General features: G+C 39.2%; 1 protein-coding gene across 3 annotated transcripts in view; it reads right to left on the reverse strand.

The window, feature by feature from the left end:
• Positions 1 to 1,736: 1,736 nt before the first annotated feature.
• Positions 1,737 to 22,300, reverse strand: part of Pak1 (p21 (RAC1) activated kinase 1) — a 115,423-nt gene continuing 94,859 nt past the window's right edge. Inside the window, exons 8-15 of one of the 3 annotated variants that reach the window (XM_028770613.1) lie at positions 22,179 to 22,242; positions 19,316 to 19,364; positions 16,041 to 16,153; positions 13,966 to 14,083; positions 10,761 to 10,860; positions 9,645 to 9,841; positions 6,511 to 6,648; positions 1,737 to 3,016 (exon numbers count right to left, since the gene is read on the reverse strand). In XM_028770613.1, the coding sequence (XP_028626446.1) occupies positions 2,930 to 3,016; positions 6,511 to 6,648; positions 9,645 to 9,841; positions 10,761 to 10,860; positions 13,966 to 14,083; positions 16,041 to 16,153; positions 19,316 to 19,364; positions 22,179 to 22,242 (866 nt within the window). In that variant the 3' untranslated portion in view covers positions 1,737 to 2,929. The remainder of the gene's footprint in view (positions 3,017 to 6,510; positions 6,649 to 9,644; positions 9,842 to 10,760; positions 10,861 to 13,965; positions 14,084 to 16,040; positions 16,154 to 19,315; positions 19,365 to 22,178; positions 22,243 to 22,300) is intronic. The other 2 variants (XM_028770614.1, XM_028770615.1) reach the window with 2 other exon arrangements.

Below are 22,300 nucleotides of genomic sequence, written 5' to 3' on the forward strand. Positions count from 1 at the left end.
TTCATGAACATGCTCAGCCAGATACACTTTTTTACCAATGTTTAAGAGAGAAGTTGATTTTGATTAGAAACTAGTTTTGGTCAAAATGTTAAAATTTAACAGACTCCCAGATATAGATTATTATGTAAGGCTCCTATTTTAGTGCCAGTGAGAGTCAGAGTTAGCATAAAGTCGTCTGACAAACCAGGCCACTTCAAGCATTACAAAATAGGTCTGCATTTGCCATGTTCCAGGGATTGTACCAAATGCTCTGCATAAGCTATTTTACTTCCTCAGGAACTTAGAGGTAGATACTATTATTATACCTACTTTACAGACCTAGAAGTTGAAGTTCAGATGATTTAAGTAGTTTATCCAAGGACATACTTATTGTGAGTGAGCCAAAATGAAACACTCAATTGATTTCAGTTACATTATGCTACGTGTTTCTTCTAGATCAGCAGTTTTCAACCTGTTGGTGGAGACCCCTTTGGAGTCAAAGGATCCTTTCAGCCTAAGACCATAGAAAACACAAATATCTACATTACTATTCATAACAGTAGCAAAATTAGTTATAAAGTAGCCACAAAAATAATTTTATGATTGGGGTCACCACAACACAAGGAACTAACTATATTAAAGGGTCATAGCATTAGGAAGGTTGAGAACCTCTGCTCTAGGTGGTTGCCCTCTATGACAGAAGTGAATTCTATCAAACACCAGTGACCCTGGGAAAGTGCTCCAAGCTCTTTGTGAATGGCAGCCCATGACACTTTGATTGTACACTGAGGACAGACACCCCTGAGCAGAAAAATCTCAGTATGCCAAGACTTTAGACCTACAGCAGCTGTTGCTGCATTTGGTCTCCTTAGAGTTACCTCTTTCAACGGAAAGTTGAATCTGTGCTTATCTTAACAAGTTGGAATATTGATCTCCCTAGTCTCAGCACTCTCAGTGCTTAGGCTAGACCTACATACAACATTATTCTTAGAAACAATCTTGAGTAGGAAGAACCAACCTGGGAGAATGTGAAAGTATAGCTGCATATGATTTCACCTAAGTGTAGCAGTGGTTACCACCGGGAGTTAAGGCTGGCATAAGGAAATGGCAAGATGAAGACAGTTCTAGGCTCCGTTTCTTACATGGGCACTAAATACGTGTGTATTTATAATTACTCTTCAAATGACACACATTGTTTTGTTTTTGCTAAGTTTTTAAAAATGTATATCTAAACTAAAAATGTTTTTAGAAAGTAAGTGTGGTGATTTGAACAGGAATGCCCCCAGGACTCACAAATTCGAATGCCTGTTCATAGGGAGTGGCAGTATTAGGATGTCGGGCTTTGTTGGAAGAAATGTCACTAGGAGTGGGCTTTAAAGTCTAAGAAGCTCAAGTCTGGCCAGTGTGACAGTCTCCTGCTGCTTGGAGGTCAAGATGGAGAATGCTCAGCTCCTTCTCCAGCGCCATGTCTGCCTGCATGCCACCATGTTTCCCGCCATGACAATAATGGACTAAACCTCTGAAATGTAAGCCAGCCCCAACTAAATGCTTTCCTTTGTAAGAGTTGTCATGGTAATGGTGTCTCTTCACAGCAATAAATCCCTAAGGCAGAAGCAAAAGACTACAGATGAATACCTATAGTGGTAAAAGGGGCATCCTACTGCAACTCACTTCCAAACAGTTCATGAAGAATCATCACTACTTCATGAGAAAAGGAGGGGAAAGCAGAAAGAGGGGAAAAAAAGACACACTTTCTGTAGAATATTTTCATCTCCTTTTATTGAAGGAAATAGAAACTTGTGCTGCTGACACAGTAGGACCTCTGAGCATGACAACGTAGTCAGTGGGGCTGACATGACAAGCCACAATGCTGGCCAAGCATCCTACCACAGCAGGAGAACCAAAACCACGAAGAGAGCAGGAGGTAGCAAACATCTGCAATATGTGTCCACTTGCAGAGAGTAAGCATGTCCACTTGCAGAGAGCTTGGTCATGCACTTAGAAACAGGATCCCCTTATTACTAGTAGCACATCATCTCATATTTGAAGACCTTCTCTTCTGACTGAAATAGTTAAGCTACCAGAAGATCTGAGTCCCAGGTAGAAACAGAGGCTGAGATCTTGAAATATCCCACAAGTATAGCTGGACAGGTGCTGAAGCCAGCCATGTGCTAAAAGTAGCTGCACTTTCGCTCTGACTTCTCACACTTCTCTTACTCAGCATGTGCTCTAGGAAATCTCTCAATGCTATAAATAAGGACAGAATGCAGGCAGCAGCCTAGGGGGTGCAGGGAATCAAAGCTGCTACATAGCTAAGACCATTTCACTAGAAATAGCACAGGGAACACTACTGGGTCATGGTTCTCCGAAACAACTGCTAGAAGCACACACAAAGAAAAACATGGTAGTTCTCCCATGTCAAGATCAGCTGCACCAAGGTCATGGTTCAGACAGAGCTTCTTCATGTCCCTGGCAGATTATCAGGCCCCATGGCATTTCAAAGCTATTATGGTTTTCAAATACAATGAGGTGTTTGGGCAATTTGGTCACAGAAATAAAAAACTAAAGAAATTTCAACTGATCGTGAATCGATAATGCTATCAAACCATAAGTTGATATAGTTAAAAACTGATTGTGAGGGGTAAGGAATGGGAAGGTTGAGATTCTGTTTCGTAGAAACAGGTTTATTCAGGTAAACCCTTGCTCATCAGTCCCCTCTGTGCCCACAATCTGGAAGGGAATTCCTATTTAGAAATGGCCTCTGCTGATTAGTCGTCCAGTTGCAGTTCTCTTCAGTGCTAGACAGTTTCCAAGGATCAAAGTCTTGAGAGCACTAGATCAGGAAATGGGAGAAGCAAGGAAAGGAGAAGAGGACAGGAGGGGTCGGAGTTCCTGAAATGAGTATTTATTTCATAGAAGGCTTGGCACATGAGGCTGGGTAAGTGTGGTTTCAGTGATTGTTCTTGGTGGCCTCTTTTGCTGCAGCAATCAGTGGAGTCAGGCTGGAGAGGGGCTTGGCAATCTTTAGGAATTGATGCTAGAAGAAGAAAAAGCAAAAAGAGCATGAATATTTGCCATTCTTATGTACCAGCCATTACAAGACAATAAGGATATCAGTGCCAGAGCATCCTCGAATTGAAGGAGAAAAATTATTTGACTTATTTATCTCTTTGTATGTGTGTGGGTCATACGTGCTATGATGTGCATGCGTGTGTAGGTCCATTTGCAAGAATGAATTCTCTTCACTATTACGGGTATAGGAAAATTGTCCTCAGGTTGTCAGACTTGGCAGCAGGTGCTCATACCCATCAAGTTATCTCACTGACAAAGTACACAAGTTTTATGTATAAGTCAGTAACTACTAAAACAAAAACCTCAAAAAATTAAGTTTCATACTCATATGCCATTATTCAGAAATATTAACACAATAACTAACACACTGACAGCACAATGGGTACACAGACATTTTGAGTGAAAGAAGTGAGACAAAAAGTTCATTTTGTATGATTTTGTTTGTTCCTAGGTAAAATTAAACTCCTGCAACAACAGGTATTCCTTCTGGAGAAGACACCTATCTTTAGTCTTAAACTCCAGTCCTCAGCCTTTTAGCTGGAACTATAAGCATGCACCATATGTGGCTAAGAATCTTTTGTTCAATCTTTGACTCCAGCAAGGCTAAATATTCCAGTAAGGACTTTAAGGTCCTTTACAAAATTATACTGGAATGTACTTTGAGCCATACTTCCAATTTAAAAAATTATTTAAGAGAAAATACCATATGAAAATGTTATAGAAAATAATTCTTTATGTAACTCAGAGCCTCTTACCTAAACTGGTGAATTGCTTTTGGGGTTTGATTTTTTTTTTTTTTTTTACATTTGTCTTGAAGATACAGACTTTTTCTTCCATTTGATAATAAAGATCAGAGCTAAGTTTCTTTTTCTGAGCAAACGTGAGGTTTATAATTACTTAACACATCTCACTCTTCTATCATCCTTGTAATTCCTATAGTTAGCATTATTAAGTATGCATACAGAAACACACATGGGGAGACATATACAGAGACAGTCCTTGCTGAAAGCTGATTCAACTCCTATTAGGACAGAAACAGGATATACGGAGGAACTGAGAACTATGGATGATCTTGGCTAAAGATTGAAGATATGAATCTCAATATTGCATCCAATATATTTCTATCCATATATATGTTCTCACAGGGGAAGCAGAAATGAAACTTCATGATTAAAGTATCTGAAAAGTCTAGGATTTGAATATTTATCAGATAACACTGACAAGTTAAGGAGACTGGAAAAAAAAAAACTTCACTAACCCCACATCCAATAGAGGGCTAATATCCAAAATACATAAAGAACTCAAGAAGCTAACCACCAAAAGCCCAAACAACCCAATCAAAAAATGGGGTATAGAGAGCCAGGCAGTGGTGGCACACGCCTTAGTCCCAGCACTTGGGAGGCAGAGACAGGTGGATTTCTGAGTTCGAGGCCAGCCTGGTCTACAGAGTGAGTTCCAGGACAGCCAGGACTACACAGAGAAACCCTGTCTCGAAAAACAAACAAACAAACAAACAAACACCAAAAAACCCCCCCCAAAAAAAACAAAAAGAAAAAAAGAATTAAACAGAGAATTCACAACAGAGGAATCTCGAATGGCAGAGAAGCACTTAAAGAAATGTTCAAAGTCCTTAGTGATCAGGGAAATGCAAATCAAAAGAACCTTGAGATTCCACCTTACAACAATCAGAATGGCTAAGATCAAAAACTCAGGTGACAGGGATTGCAAACTGGTACAACTACTCTGGAAATCCATCTGGCAGAAAATTGGAAATAGATCTACCTAAAGACCCAATTATACCACTCTTGGGCATATACCCCAAAGATGACCCACCATGCCACAGGGGCATGTTCTACTATGTTCATAGCAGCCTTATTGATGATAGCCAGAAGCTGGAAACAACCCAGATGAACCACAATGGAAGAATAAAATGTACTTCTTTTGCACAACGAAATGCTACTCCTCTATTAAGAAGGAGAACATCGCCGGGCAGTGGTGGCTCACACCTTTAATCCCAGCACTGGGAGGCAGAGGCAGGCGGATTTCTGAGTTCGAGGCCAGCCTGGTGTACAGAGTGAGTTCCAGGACAGCCAGGGCTACACAGAGAAACCCTGTCTCGAAAAACAAAAAAAAAAACAAAAAACAAAACAAAACAAAAAAAAAGAACATCATGAGTTTTGTAAGCAAATGGACAGAACTAGAAAATATCATCCTGAGTGAGGTAACTCAGACCCAAAAAGACATACATGGTATGTACTCACTAATAAGTGGATATTAGCCAAAATTACAGAATACCCAGGATATAATCCACAGAATTCAAGAAGGTTAACAAGCAGAAGGGCCCAAGTGAGGATGCCTCAATCCCACTTGGGAGGGAGAAGAAAGCAATCATAGGGAGCAGAAGGAGGAAGGGACCTAAGTGGGAAAGGGGACAAGGAGGAAAAAAGGGAAACATGATCAGGTATAGGTGTGGGGGGTGGGGGACAGGAACAGGCCTCGAGGGCCAGCAGAATGAATGGAGACAGGCAATCTCAGGAGGTAGGAGGTGGTGGTGGTGGGGCAACCCTCTAGAATATACCAGAGACCTGGGAGGTGAGAGACTCTCAGGATTCAAAGAATGGGACTTTAGATGAAATGCCCTACAGTGGGGAGAGGGAACTCATAGAGTCCACCTCCAGTAGAAAGACAGGGCATCAAGTTGAGGGAATGGGGTTGCCATCCCATAGTCAAAAATTCTGACTCAGAATTGTTCCTGTCTGAAAGAACAGCAGGGACAAAAATGGTGAAGAGTCTGAGGGAAAGGAAGTCTAGTGACGGGCCCAACTAGGGATCCAGCTCAAGAGGAAGCTCCAAGGCTTGACACTATTACTGATGCTATGATGTGCTTACAGACAGGAGCCTAGCATGGCTGCCCTCTGAGAGGCCCTACCAGCAGCTGAAAGAGTCAGATTCAGATACACCCAACCAATGGACAGAAGCTGAGGACCCTTGTGGTGGAATTAGGGAAAAGCTGGAAGAAGCTGAGGAGAAGGGGGAGCCCAGTAGGAAGATTCTTAACTAACCTGGACCCTGGAGAGCTTTCACACACTGAGCTACCAACCAGGCAGCATACACCAGCTGATATGAGGCCCTGGGCACATATACAGCAGAGGACTGCCTGGTCTGGACTCAGTCAGAGAAGATGCACCTAACCCTCCAGAGATCTGAGGCCCCAGGGAGTGGGGAGGTCTGGTGGAGTGGGTGTTGGGACATCCTCTTGGAGACCAGGGGATAGGGGTGTGGGGGAAGTATAGGATGAGGAACAGTCAGAGGGCGGACTTGGCAAAGGCCCAAGAGTGACAGTCAGGGAGCTAGAAATACAATGTGAGATGCTAGGAAAGAAGTCTAAAATCAGCAACCTCAGACAAAAATAAGATATTAAGGATTGGGTAGGCATCTCCCCTGCAGAAGGACAGTTACCTGCAGTAGCTCTTTAGCTGAACCTCTCTTCTCCACATCCATTTCAAGACAGCGGTTCAAAAAGTCCCGGAAAATAGCTGACAACTTCTCTGGGTTCTGAAGCTCTGGTGTCCCATTGGTAGCAATGAGGTACAAAGCCTAGCAATAAAAATGAAGAATCATGTTGTGTTCTCACCGAGGCTCTGTTAGTATCAAGACATGTTCTCTAAAGATATAGCCTCCTTCTGTATGCTCTAACACACAGCTCTGGCACAGCTGTGATGATGCCTTGAAGAGAATGTACTAACCTAAGGATCAAGTTTAACATTCAAGGTTATATGACAATATATATGCACCTAACATATAACTTATTTGCTAATAAAACAATGTTCTATATATATATATCCACAAAAATAAAGAGTTCATTTGGAAAGCACTTTGTAAATGTATGAGGTGTTATAAACCTAAGGGTTGATTCGTCACTTAGCATAGCAAGTTAAACGTCTCTTTAGTTGTTGGAAGAAATTGCTGCTGACACTTTCACCCAAGAGCATTGTAAAAAGTCATGCTTGGCTAGGCAGCAACTGTTTCTCTGCTGCTTCCCTGCCCCTAATATGAAGCAGCTCTTGGGAGAAGAAAAACATAGTAACAGTAAACTTCATAAACACTAAGCTCTTTAATTACAAAGCTCTCTTTTTCTCTTTCTGTCTGTCTGTGTCTGACTCTTGTTTGTTTTGTTTTTCAGGACAGGGTGTCTCTGTGTAGCCCTGGCTGACCTGGAACTTACTCTGTAGACCAGGCTGGCCTTGAACATAAGATATTTGCCTGCCTCTGATTCCCAGTGCTGAGATTAAAGGTGTGTGCCACCACACCCAGCTACACCGTCTCATTTTAAGTGAGCACAGTAACTCTGAGTAAGAGGCAGGGCAAAGATGATTATCCCCGTTTCACACATAAGGCTGTACAGCAGCTGCACTCACTGGTCTTCAGAGTGCACATGTGCTGACTCTAATCGCAGTGTTATTTCCACCACACCACATGATTACCTTCCTATCTGAGGCAGAGGAGGATGTGTTACATGTGTGAGAGAGCAAACTTTGAGATAATGAAGCACTTTCTAGCAACTGGAGCTACCTGAGGGTGATCTGAGAATGTTGTTACGGCAGATATCCTTATAGGGGAATTCCTGCTCTAGATGGAAAGATGAACTCAATGAGAAAGTAAAAACAAAGTAACTTCATATTTATCCACAATCAAAACCACCACCTTCCTTGCATCTTTACTGTACACTGTTGCCTCTCCCATTACCACCAGTTCCCTTCCATTAGCTAACATGCGACCTTTAGCTTCCCCTTTTCAACTCTACAAGATACTTCTCCACATCCCTGTCATCCTTCATAACAAAACTCACGTAAGAGAAGAAAATACTTGTAAACACCACCTCAGTTTTCACCTTTTCTGCTCTTAAGAGTTTATTCAAGTTAGGCATTTGTTCCCATCAATCTACTAACTGGTCATTAAGACCTTGCTGGAGATGGAGTTTCAGAGCTTAAGGTTTTGTTTGCCCTACTTCTGATTTGTTTCTTGGTTCATATGTGTTTCAAGAGAAGAGCTCTCAGCATGTAGTTCCTGCTAACACACCTGCCACTTCCCTACTATCATGAACTCTTAGCCCTTTGGAACCCTAAGCATAAATAAATTCTTTTCTCCTATAACCTGCCTTGGTCACTGTTCTAGCTTCTCTCTGTCTTCTAGCTTTTCCCCCCTTCCCTTCCCCCACTCTCCACGTGGTCATGGCTGGCCTCCACTTCTCACCTCTCTCTCTCTCCTCTTTCTCCGCCATCTTCCCCTGTTTCTCTCCCCACCTTTGCCCTCTGCCCTGAATAAACCCCCTCCTCTCATGGAACCGTCTGGTCTGCTGTGGTCTGTTCCAAGCTGTGTGCCAAAATCTAATAGTCACAGTACTTTAATCCCAGCAGATTAAACAGAAAAGTAACTAATGCAAAAGGCAACGGAATTTGTCATCAATTCATGCTGTAATGCCTGCTGATACCACTTTCTTTACTATCCAAGGCATCTTGTCAGCACTTTCTTCCAATACTTCCAAAGTCTACTTCTCACCTGTATTCTGACCAGTGTCACGCAAGCCACCGCTCCTGTCTGCACTATTATATTAGTCTCTCACTGTCTATCTCCTAAAGCAGCAACCTACACAATTTATTTCAAGTACAGACTGTATCCTCTTACTATTACCTAGCTGAAAATCCTTTCTAATGATGCCAAATAAAAGCCAAGTCCTCACACTGGCTCACAAGACTTAGTGGCTGGCCCTCTTATTGCTGACTCTGACTAGCAGTCTACTTTCTCCTCACTCCTTCCAGGGAAATAGCCTCCTTTGATTTTTCCAGGCAAAAATCAAATCAAATTCTTGATACCTGGAAACTCGTGCATGAGACTAAAATCTCATGTCTTACTCCTTTAACTCCTTCATGTTTCTGCTGAAATAACTAAGAAGAGAAAACTTTCTTCTAAATAAAACCTTCACTATCACTCTGTCAATCACTCTTATTCTATATTTTTTTCCATAGCAGTTACCATCTGTTACTATAGAATCATTTGGTATTATCATCAGAACAATCTCTTGTATATAATCAGAATTCAGCTCTTGCTTCCTCCCATCACCCCCCTCCCCCAATTCTAGGATTGAACTCTAAAACTGAGCTATACTCCCAGGCCTTTTAATATTTTATATTAATTTATATTTTAAATTCAACAGTATCTGTCTTTGGATTTATGTATGTTATATATATTTATTTATCCAGTGTATACAGTGTGGGCACATGTATACCACATATCTCATGTGGGAGTCAGAGGACAGGTTGTGATAACTGGCTCTCTCTTTTCACCATGTAGGTCCCAGGGATTAAACTCAAGTTATCAGGCTTGGCAGGAAGAGCCTTAATTCAGTCATCTCACGTTTCTGCTTTTGAGACAAGTTTGTCTCAAACTGGCAATTTTCTTATCCCAGTCTTTTAAGTCTAGGATTATAAGAATGTAGAACTATGCCCAGGTATACAGAGAAAAAAGTCTGAGTACTATTTCCTAGGATTAGAGACAGCAGTCCAAATACTTTGAAAAAAGATGAGAACACTTACTCTCAAAGGGTTTTCATTGAGGTATGGGGGCTCCCCCTCAATCATTTCAATTGCCATAATACCCAGGGACCAGATGTCAACCTTGGGTCCATAGGCCTTGCGTGTCACAACTTCAGGTGCCATCCAATATGGAGTTCCCACCATGGTGCTCCTTTTGCTCTGCTCTGGTGTTATCTGTGCACAGAATCCAAAGTCAGCTAGAAAGGGGGAGAAGAAAGACACACTTAGGATACGCCATCAATAAGAGCTGAGTACTTACACATGGGCAGCAAGCTTTGCTCTCTGCAATCTCTGTCTCACCAAAGCAGGAATCACTTGACTGCTACTAGTCCACTCCTTATTCAACCATGAAAAGAAGTAGGAGAAATATTACGAACAACATCTCTATCTCTAGCCTCCTGCCTTTTCCTCAAACCAAATATAAAAACCATTCCCATAACTAAGAATTGTATAATTAACTCATTCCATTATCCTCTGGACACAAGTCCCTGAATTAAACCCCAACCACCAATACTTAAATCTATAGCCCTACCTTTATCAACCCCTCACCCTGCGCCAGTAGAGTCCTCTCACAAACTGTCTACCCACTTAAGACACAGCTCTGTGTCTAGGCAACTGCTTTCACACCTTTGTACAAAAAACTACTTGCAGTTCATGCACACTGTACTGAAGCTATACATTTATCTAAGCTGGTAGAGATGATAGTAAAGACTGTCTTCTCTGCACCTCAGAAGAGACTGGCATGTAATATATTTGCTGAATAAATCACTGAATGAGTGACGTTACATACAGCCTTTTGTCTAATTAATTACAAGTCTCTCATACTAGACAGAAGCTTCTTGAAAGCTGGTAAAATGTACCCTCCGTGCCTATCAGAGACCCACAGAAGTAGGCATTCAGGAGGGAAGTGCTGTAATGTGTAAAAGAATTGGAGAAATAGTGAAAAGGCACTGTAAGATACAATATAATACAGAGGGATATAAATATCTCTTATCTTACAAAATACTGAAGTCTCGTTGATGAATGTTATAGTTATTATTATTTAATTGCCATCCCAAGAGAGACTTAGCCCCATGTGCAGAGATAAGTGTTACGATTCCTAAGACTCTTACTTACTTAACTTGACAGAGCCATCCATTCCCAGCAGAATATTGTCACTCTTGATGTCTCTGTGAATGACTTGGTTCGAATGTAGAAACTCCAAAGCTTGTAGACACTGTTGAAGCAGTGTGCACAGAAGAGACTTATAATACACAAGACTAACAATAATTTAACCTTGTTATTTTAAGACAAAGGAACTAAGGCCTCCATGAATAAACAGACTTGTCCTATATAAAGAGGCAAAGCCAACTATATAACTAAGTTTTCTGTCTCCTAATTTTAAAAAGCTCAGTGGCTGCGCTGGACAGCATGCAGACTGCCTCTTACTGCACTTGAGGGGAATCCTCTGCTTTCGGCCTCCTTAAGCAACCACATATGTGTACACTTAACCCTCCACCCCAAACACACACACAACTTAAATTTTAATTAATTAATTTAAAAACTGGATGTTGATTTTGTCTTATAACTTTTCTTTAATCAAAAGTATTTTATCAATATATTTCCATGTCTAGAAAGAGAGATACATGGAAGTGATTTTAGTAGAGAATTTTATTTTGGGAAATGAAGTCTAATATTTGGAGCACACTGAATTTGACATCCCTATGAAGCATGAAGACAAATGTTCAGTGGGCACCTGAATTTATCTTAAGTTCTATACAAAGATATTTACAAGTCATTTATAAAGACAGCTTTGTTTTCAAGTGCTGAAAAGAGAGACTATGGCCTCACCAAGCATACATTCTTTAACTAACCCACAGGACCAGCACAGATAGACTTGTAAGGTTTAGTAATGATTGCAACTGGGACATGAGAAAAATCCTGAGAGAGAGAGAGAGAGAGAGAGAGAGAGAGAGAGAACGAGAACAAAATAAAACAAAACACCTATTGTGACGATTGTCCTAACACATACATGCAAGCTTAATACTTAACCCAACAGAATGAGTGACAAACAGACGAATGTTACAATGGTACGATGAAAATGTTTGGTTCTGGGCAAGTGAGATAGATGGCTTAATGAGTAAGAGTTTGCTACCAAACGTAGATTCCTGGAATCCACATCATAGAGTTGTCTTCTGACCTCCACATGTACACCATGGCCTGAACACACCATATATATGCATATGCATACACACACACACACACATACATAAAGAATTTTTTAGTTAAAAAAATTTTAGATAAGATTTATATATTTTATTTTATGTGGGAGTTTTGCCAGCACATATGTATCTATATTATATATGTATCTGTGCTTGGTGCCCATGAATGTCAGAAGAGACATCACTATTAGATTTAAAGAATGATAATAGAACCTATTATATAATGTTTACATTTTTGGCCATGTTTTTTTGTGGCATTGGCACAGTACTTGAGATCAAACTCAGAGCCTTATGTATACTACTCTTTTCAGTTATCTATAGTCTCAAGCTCCCAAGTGCTTTTGTTAAAAAAAAAAATTCATATCTTTTAATAGTCACTTCATAAATGTGCTGACAACTAGTGACTTATATACTTCAAGGTAATGAATTATATGGCATATGAATTGTGTCTCAGTAAGCAGTTTCAAAAGTGATAATGATCTCTACTATTATATTTTAAGAATAACAATACCATTTAAGCAATTAATATTTTCTTCCCAAGTTTTTTGTTGGTTCAGTTCTGTGGATCAAATTAAGGGTTTCTATCAAGATTTTGTTTTATTTATTCTTACAGGGGTAAGGTGTGTGAGCCGCCGAGCATGTGTAGAGGTCCGAGTACAGCTCTGCGGCTTGGCTTCTCTCCTATCGTTAATGTTCAGGATTGAAATCAAGTCAACAGGCTTTCACTTCAAGGTTAGAGGTGAAACAAATTAGACAGTATAATGACTCTCGACCCTCCAAAGGGCAGCTACATGTACACAATTATCCATCATATCTGTAGTATTAAAATTTCATAGGAAGAATGTGATGGGGGGGGTGGCTCTTGGGGAGGAATTATTTTTAAAAGGTCATTGTATTAGTGGTAGAGTAAATGAAACCTGAACTTCTAGGAGTCCAAGGTTGGAATTACAATGTTGCTAATGCATTTCTTTCTCATTAACATTGGCTAAATATACAACTATAATTTCATCCATATTCCTTAAGCTTTCCACCTTCAGACACTGTATCATACTCATCATAAAATTTTTAATCTCATTCTTTTTGTCAGTCTCTTAACTTTTCTATCTCTCAGAGCCAGGTGGAGCTGCAGCACACCTTTAATCCCAGCACTATTGGGAGGCAGAAGCAAGTGGATCTCTGAGTTTGAGGGTAGCCTTGTCTACAGACAGGGTGTTCCAGGACAGCCAAGGCTATGCAGAGAAACCCTGTCTCAAGTCTCTCAAGAGCAAAACCTCAGTCTTCAACACTGTGTATTCCCATCGTTATCTTTCTGACTTGGAAATGTGAAAATGTGCCTATCCACTGAAGATACTGCTTCTCATGGAAACTTTCTGGGAGGCTTATCATTACAGCATTACAGATACTACCTCTAGATACCTAAATTACAATGAGAAAAAATAAGAGAGTATCTATTTGTGCTCCTTTTTTCTGTTTATTTTGTCTAGAGTTATAATTATTTACTGGTTTGCTTGAGACAGGGTCTCTTATATCTCAAGCTAGCCTGGAACTTGCTATATAATCAAAGATTATCTTAAACTTCTGATCTTCCTGCCTCCATCTCCCCAGTGCCAGGATGACAGGTATATGCCACCTCTCCAGGCTTTTTGTCCGGAGTTACTTTATCCTAGAATTTTGCTGGCTTGCCTCTACATGTCATTTAGATGCATACTCAAATCAAGGAAGGAACCTTCTCTATCTATCTGAACTATGCTACTACCTTCTTATCAACGTTACTTCCTTCACAGTACACAAATCAGGGAGGCAGGACAAATGTATGTTCAAATAAAAGACATGAAGAGAAATATTATGTGTTAGAATAGTTATTAACAACAAGTTGAAATTATGACTGTTTACATAGATACTTCTCGGTACTTTCTAATTTTTCTGCCATGGTCAGAACAGTTAGATTCAAAGAAAAAAAAGTCTTGATTATAGAAATTATAAAACAAAAGCATCAATATGAATAAGTCCCAGAACTAACTTCTCCCACTTCCACAGAGCCCATACTAAAGCCTCTTTTGCGTGTGAACTTTCATGGAAAGCAATATGGAGGTCACTTCATGTTTGATCCCTGGCCTTACCTCTCGGCACACAGCTGCTATCTGGCCTTCATCCATACAGGTTTCTGTCACCACATCTGTCAAGGAGCCTCCAGCCAAGTATTCCATGACAACCCATAGCTCATCTCCCACAAGGTAACTGCAGAAAAATAGGTATAGGGTAAGAAGGAACAGTCAGAACACATTAAGCCTCTGAAATGAGTTTTAAAACTTAGGGTTTAGGATATAACAGAAATTATCTCAGTCAGCTTTTGAAGAGTCTATGATTCCTTACTCTGGAAAAGCACAAAATTTGGAGGACAGAATCAGTAATTTTAAGTTACTTAGAGATATACCCAGAAAAAAAACAAAGCATACGTGGTCTGTGAAATCCCAAACACTAAAACTAAGAATACTAAATTAAAATATAAAATTATATCTTATCATAATACCAGGGGATATCTCCTAAAATTAGAAAGCCTGGCTTTACTCTCATGCCTGCAAAGCATCCAGGCAGTACACACACATGAAAAGGAGGGGATTTGGAAGCCACATTACCATAAAAATGGAGGTCCATGAGACCTCTTTGAGAGTTCTATTAGATCTGAGATCCACAAGATAATTACTGGGTCTTGTTCAAGACCTAACCCCAGGGTCCAGCATAGAAGATACCAATATTTACTGAATAAATTCATGAGTAAAATAATATGATAATATGTTAAATATATATTCTTTATATATAATTTGTAGCATAACATTATATAAGTTAAAGAATAGTAATAAATCTTTTAAAAGTTGTAAAGTAGCCGGGCAGTGGTGGCGCCGCCTTTAATCCCAACACTTGGGAGGCAGAGGCAGGCGGATTTCTGAGTTTGAGGCCAGCCTGGACTACAGAGTGAGTTCCAGGACAGCCAGGGCTACACAGAGAAACCCTGGCTCAAAAAAGAAAAAAAACAAAACAAAACAAACCAACAAAAGTTGTAAAGTCTACACAAGGTTACTATGCTAACAATGACTTTTACTTTGAGTTTCTGTGAACCTAGCTTCTTCAAATAAACCAAAGCTGTGGTTCAGTAGCCTGACTTGAGTTAGCATTGAATTTGACTCCAAGATTAGATCTCTCAGCCCCATTTTTGGATACATAAAAAGGTAACTTAGTCAACATTATCTCATTGTACACAAATGAAAAAGTGGACAACTGATTTGTAACATTCAGCAAAGAAGCTATGCTGGAGAAAAACATGTGTTGGCGTAAGGTGTGAGATCTGTCATCTTTTCTTCATCCTGATAAAGGGACTCTTACTTGGCAGATGGGGACACCTTAGATAGTTTAACATCTCAAACAAAGGTAAGATTTTAATCCTGTTCTTCTGTAATTTTCTTCTGGTGGTGCTAGGAACCAAGCTCAGAGCCTCATATATGCTAGCCAAACATTCTATCACTAAGGTACAATAGTAAGTATATCCCAGTTCAACAGTAATTTTTTAAGGTGATGAAGACTAAACAGTACATGATAAAAAATGGTGGTGCATGCATTAATCCCAGCAGTCAAAAGGTTGAGGTTGGTAAGCTAAAATATTTTGTATTTCCAATTTGATGCAAATTTATATGGGGAGGGAACAGTAATCAACTTCAGTTGACCACAAACTTACTAGTAGTTAACAATGAAACAGGCATTGGGGTAGGGGATGGCAGATGGATGGGCTTTTGTTGAGTTTAGAAAAACAAAGAGTACCATTCTTTCCACAGTGGTCAGATTTCAAAACAACACCCAGACCAGCGTGAGCATTGCATTTTAAGAGTATACAGTCAATAAGAATTATTCAGGAAGGTGAGCAGGATAAAGAAATGCTTGGAATACAGAATGAAATAAGGACATCGGGCAGATGGGCTAAAAAGGCCAACTTCCCTAAACACAAAGCACAGTAAAGAATTAATTACTAGAAGCTGTGGGTTGGTAGGGTTTACCATCACTCAGAAGGATTTCCAGCAATCAAAGAGCTCAGCACAGAAAATACTTGAATGGAAGCAGTTCCAATTGCTACCTTCATTTACTCCTCTAATACTTAGGTTTCAAAGGGCTGAAACTTCTGTGACAGAACCCTCCCATGCCATACCTGTCCAGGTAGTTCACAATATTTGGGTTTTTGTTTTCCCTCATGACCAGGATCTCATTAATAATCAGCTCTTTCTTCGGTTGCTGCTGAAGATTCATCTGTTTAATGGCCACCTGAAATAACAGTAAATTCAATGTGCACCAAGGGTCACACAACATTTACTGAGCACAATTTTAGTACTAGACCTTAAGAACTAAGGAGACAATGATGAGGAAGGCATATTCCTATCCGTAAATAATTCATAACTTATCAATGTTACATCGTTTCAAAGGGAGTCTCTAAGCCAGTGGAATTAACATCATCTCAAAGACTGCTGGAACTAAATGTTCTCAGGTGCCAAGCAAAACCTACTGAAAAGCACAAACTGTTTTAATAAGCCCCTGTGCTAGTCTGATATACATCAAAATTTGATCCTTCAATGTAAAAAGACACTTTAAAAAGTCACTAGAAAAATATTTGGTACTACCTACTATTCTAGCACCAAGGAGGCTGAGGAGGAGGAGGAAGAGGAGGAGGAGGAGAAAAGAAGAAAACTTATGAGAAGTTCAAAGACAGTTAATTAAAAAAATAAAAGAATAATAAGTTCTGTATATGGGGCTGGAAAGATGGCTTAGCAGTTAAGAACATGCACTTTCTTGCAGAGTTCAGTTCCTAGTACTTACATGTACATTATCCCCTGCCCCCAATATGGCATGGAAACATAAATCAGAGATTACCAGGTTAAGAAAGGGGTGTGTTTGTGTGTGTGTGTACACATGCATATGAATGTATCTAGTCATTTCGGAACTTAGTTAAAAGCCTCAAATCCCCAACATCAAGCACAGGGCTCAACAAATACAGTTGGTGTGAAAAAGGAAAGAGAAGCCATAAGTTTGTAAGTTCTTTGTTTTGAGAAAACACACACACACACACACACCCCGCAAATATAATAAAAAAAATAATTTAAAATTTAATTAATTTTTTAAATTTAATTTAAATAAAACAGTAAACCCGATCCATCCAGGATAGGCAATAGCACACCTATAAAAGAAAAATAACTGAACTTGAACCCAAAAGACCTTAGCTTTAGGTTTGATTTATTTTCTAAATTTGACCAATCACCAGTTTTCTGAACCTAAGTCTCCTGAGAAATACATTGAAAATAATAACCTACTCAAAATTTGAGTAAAAAAAAAAAATAGACAATATGTTACTTTTACTCACAACATGTAAGTAATAACATTAGGTAATAAAGAAGCCAGCAATGAACATGATAAGCATAATATAAACCAATAAGCACCTGGCAAGAACAGCAAGAATGATGAGGGGACTACCTGCTGTATTTGCCTTACCTAACTCTTACTTATTAAGTAAACCTAACAACTCTTCAAAATAATGTGTTGTATTTTTAGATACAGACATTGAAGCTAAGACATATAAGAAAGCCACCTACGATCACCGTCAATGCTCTCAGATCACTATGACTCCAAAAGCTCTTTAGTATGTTCTTTCTATTATACACATTACCTTTAAAAACGAGCTTGAAAAATGATTGATTTCTAATGGGTAGATTTCCCGGCACTAACATACTAACCCATCTATGTGTGACAGACAAAAGCTCCCCTCTTCCAGCTGCATAACAACCCCATAATCATTCACAAAGACTAAGAGCATCACACTAGCCTCACTACTGATATACTCCCCTGGGCAGGAAATGAGCCCTTCCTGACCACTGTATTAGCTAATGGATTTGCTTCCATTCATAGTTTTGTAACCACAAGACAAGCACACAGCAAAGTCAAGCTTCTTTCTTGTCCCTCACTCTCACACAGGCACCTTCAGGACTTCCAGGAACCATTCATCATCTGTGTGTCTTCCATCAAGGGTTACAAGGCCCAAGAGGCTAGAAATAGAGCAGGAGGGAGTCCTTAATACCTAACCTTAGCTCTGCTCTGACTCTGCAGCCCAAAATACACACTATTCAAAACCAAGAGTCTAACCCAGCTCTGACCACTTGGGCAGAAAAAGGTCAAATGGTTCACCAAAGGTAACAGAAATAACTTCAGGCAAGTATCCGTGTCTTTAAATTCTCAATAAATAATGAATTTTTTTTTACTTTTTTTAAGATTTTATTTTTAATTACGTGTATTTTGTTTGTGTCCATGTGTGTTTGTGCACAGGAGTGTAGTGTCTGCTGAGGCCAGAAGGTATTAGATCCCCTTAAAGATACAGGGTGTTCTAAGCCACCTAAATGAGGGTACTGGGAACTGAACTTGTGTCCTTTGCAAGAGTAGCAAGTGTTCTTAATCACTGAGCCAACTCTCCAGCTCTCATATGGGTAATTTAAAAAAATTGCTCACACAGAATATCAATATTTGACATTTACACTTGTAAGCTAACAAGAACCCAATAAAATATGTGCTATCCCTCAAGGACAGATACCAGATTTTGATAATCAAAAATATACAAGTAAATCCTAGAAACGTGTCTTTCTCAGAGGAACAAAACTTTATTTTCACTCAAAGAGGAGGTTCCTTGCTCAATTTTTGAGCTCCAATACTCTTAACTAAGAATTTCTCCCAGGCAGCTACTAACCAAAGCCCACCTATCAGCAGTCCTATTTTGTAGCCAACCAAGGGTAGTCTGCAAAAAACCCTTCAACCACTTGCTATTGCCTTCATAGATTTCTTTTGCTGATCTTGGGTCAGTGGGCTTTAGCTAAGGTCAGCGTTCTCATGGCTTAATACAATAAGGCACCTCCATATAAATGAGGAGTCCAATGTCCAGTGGGATCTGAAGCATATAACTGGAAGGTACTAGATTAGAGGCTGACAGTCATGCATTTAAATCTCCTATAACAGGCAATTCAGTACAATTTCTCAGGCAGTATCTACCTTCTTCACACTTACACCTTTCACTTTATTCTTTCTCCTGGAATAGAATCACCCATCTGGAAGCTGTCCTCGCACTCTATCACTAAGTTCTATCAAGATATCTGCTAACTACTTCTCAAATCTACTAACTTGACAACGTCATCTCTTACCTGGAATTATACAACAACCTAGCTTACTTTGTCCATTCTTCCTGTTCTGACCTGTTCTCCATATTGGAGATTTGTTAGTTTTTGCAAAATTTTAAGTCATATCATATTAGTCTCTTTCTTTATTCTAGCCTTTCTTTTGGTAAAGAAACCAAAACTGCTCCATTTAGCCAAAAAAAGGGGGGGAGATAAAATTAACTCCAAATTAAACAAAAACCTGAAGGAGCAGAAGTAACAGTTAGTGATGAATACTTACCTCTTGCCCTGTGGCTACATCCATTGCAGTATACACTGTGCCTGAAGCACTGAAAAAAGATGGGAGAGGGAGGAAAACAAACACAGGTATTCAATGACATAGCATTTATCTAAGCAGTTTTACACAAAACCTGGGAATATGAGGCAAAAACAAATCCTCCCTCTGCAGCCCTCCTGTCTAACATTTAAAAGGTAGTGTGTGGTAGTAAAGCATGAAGGCTTTAACCAGTCTAGGAGTTTTACTTTGTCTGATCTTGAGCAAGTTTTGACTCTGAGCTATATTTCCATGCATTTGTCAGAGTTTAGTTCATGTTACCCACTAGGCCAAGTCCATAAAATACAAAAGAGTTCAAAGACATTCATTTCTTACAACTGTTTGCTCTGCTTTTGCCTTCTTCCTTTGGGAACTTGCTTTCATTTTGTATAGTTTCAACTGGGAGTGGGAGGATAGGAAAGTGGACCCAATGAGAATTTCAGAATGAGGTGGGGAAGATGACTATTACTTATTAAAATACGGTCTTTTAGAACATCAGTAATATTCTCTTTATTGTCCTGGACACAGCTTACATTCATTATTTACTTTTTAAAATTTCATTGAGCAATATTCTTATGTATTATCTTTGATTAAAATTCACATTAAAAACTACAACTAGAGCCTGTTGTGGTGCCATCTGCCTGTAATCCTTGCAACTCAGAAGGCTGGGACAGGAGGTTTGCCCAAACTCAAGGCCAACCTGTACTACAGTAGAAGATCCTTTCTTAAAAAAACAAACAAAAAACAAACAAACAAACAAAAAAGCAACAACAACCACCACCACTCAACCTACAACTAGTCAGGTGTGGTGGTATTTGCCTGTAATCCTCCAATTCAGTAAACTAAGGGAAGAGGATGGACAAGACTCCCCCGCCAAAAAAAAATTAGGAGGGAGGGTAGAAGAGAGCTTCAAGGATTGATTTTAAGTTTTTGAGATTCTATTCTACAATTAATCTTTTAAAAATATAGCTATTTTTTAAAGAACTATGAAAATTTGGTCAACCTACATGCAATAGACTAAATAATTCTGAAGAATTCTTTCCCTCCTTATTATAGGATACCCTGACACTTTAAAATCACAGTTTTCAATCACAGCCAATCAAAAGAGTTTGATCAAGAGTTCTATGGTTTGAATAAAATGCATTTTTAGTTTTTTAAAAAATAAAATGATACTGCACATACTTTTCCAAATACACATAATTCCAGAAAAAAAATCTGCTATTTCTACTTCACCCTAAACATTAAGACTAGTTCCATGACAGACACACAGCCTGTGGGTGTTTATATACACACTCAAACACAGAGATGGGTATAGTGAAGATGTGAAAGTGTTTCACAAAGAGTGAGAGATACTGTAGATAATGCTAGAAATGTAATCCTGTCTATATGAAGCAACTAAAACCCTAACCTTACACCTAAAACCACAAATCCTGTACATGTCTAGGTAATTTGCAACACATACTTGTAGCTATCAAACTATATGTCACATATATATGGTGCAACTTGTAGACATGCTGAATTCTGGTCTTTCATAAGATGTTTTCAGCAAATCCTAAAGTTATGCTTCCCACAGAAGTCAGGTCAATTTAAGAGGAACTTAGTTGTATGCATGCCTTCTGGTTAGAAACTAGGGTTACCGGCTCCCTAACCACCACTCTTTGACAGTCCAGCTACCTGCATGTAAAGTGTAATTTTTAAGATACTGGCTATCAAATAAGATTATGTTCACTGGTAGTACTTTCTTCACTGTCTGATCATCTTTGCCAAGAGATCTTTAGTTACAGAATGTATGTCTATCTTCCGGTCCATAGACCTCTGCATTCCTGCTAATCTATATCACTCTTCTTTAATTTTTTTTTTTTAGGTTTTATGTGTGTAAGTATTCTGTCTACATGTATGTATGTACACCATGTGTTTGCCTGGTGTCTGAGGTCAAAAAGTAGGAATGGGATCAGTTGCAACAGGAATTATGGATGGTTGTAAGCTACCATGTTGGTGATAGGAACCAAACTCAGGTCTTTTGCAAGAACAACAACAACAACAAAAATGCTCTTAAGCACCGAGTCATCTATCCTGCTACCATATATACACCATCATTATAGAGCAAATATATTAAGGTTTCAGAGACTAAACATTTTGGGACTGTATCTTCTATGTTTACAAAGGTTTAGAAAGCTGCATGAGCATCCTGAGTAGCACTCTATTATTTCTATCTCAAGCAAGCACACACAAGATCAGTATTATTTCTATCTCAAGAAAACACACAGACTGTGTGTGATTCATAGCCATATTCACCCTTCTCAATACATAACCAAAACTCAGTTAAGATTTGCTGAGTTTAATCCTCTGAGAGGCCAGCATATGCATTGTGAAGATGAAACTAGAGAGTAATGGTCACAAAGTCTGTCATCGAGCTAGAAAAATAGGTCCCTTCCCACTACTACAGACTCAATAGATCTGGATCTTAAATTTCATATTTGTGATGATAGGTCTCAATACTTGGGCAAAAAGGGTTAATATGGAAAACCAGTTATAGTTTGAGAAACTGGTTTTATGATAAGACAATAGGTGGCTCATTTATTCCTGCTGCAGGAGTACTTTAGTATGGTCAAATAATCATACATTTCTCATATAAGGCATAATTCTGCAAAATTCGGAAGTTATCCTAATATCAAGCTTCCAGATAAGTGAGGCAAAGTAAAGAAAGAAGAACAAGGTTGATGAGAGACAAAACAAAAACCACCAACACCAAAAAATCAAGTAAGTTCATACATGCCAGTACATGCAATTTTAAGACATTTCTCCAAGGAAACAGAGTGCCCCTACTAACCCTTGTCCAATCTTCTCGAACCGTGTATACTTCTTCTTAGGATCGCCCACACTCACTATGCTCCCTTTGAAAGAAACAGAAACCATGAATCATTTTGTTCCAGCTCAAGATACACAAGAGAT

Source organism: Grammomys surdaster, unplaced genomic scaffold, assembly GCF_004785775.1.
Source record: "Grammomys surdaster isolate TR1022 unplaced genomic scaffold, NIH_TR_1.0 203, whole genome shotgun sequence".
Taxonomy (NCBI): Eukaryota; Metazoa; Chordata; class Mammalia; order Rodentia; family Muridae; genus Grammomys; species Grammomys surdaster.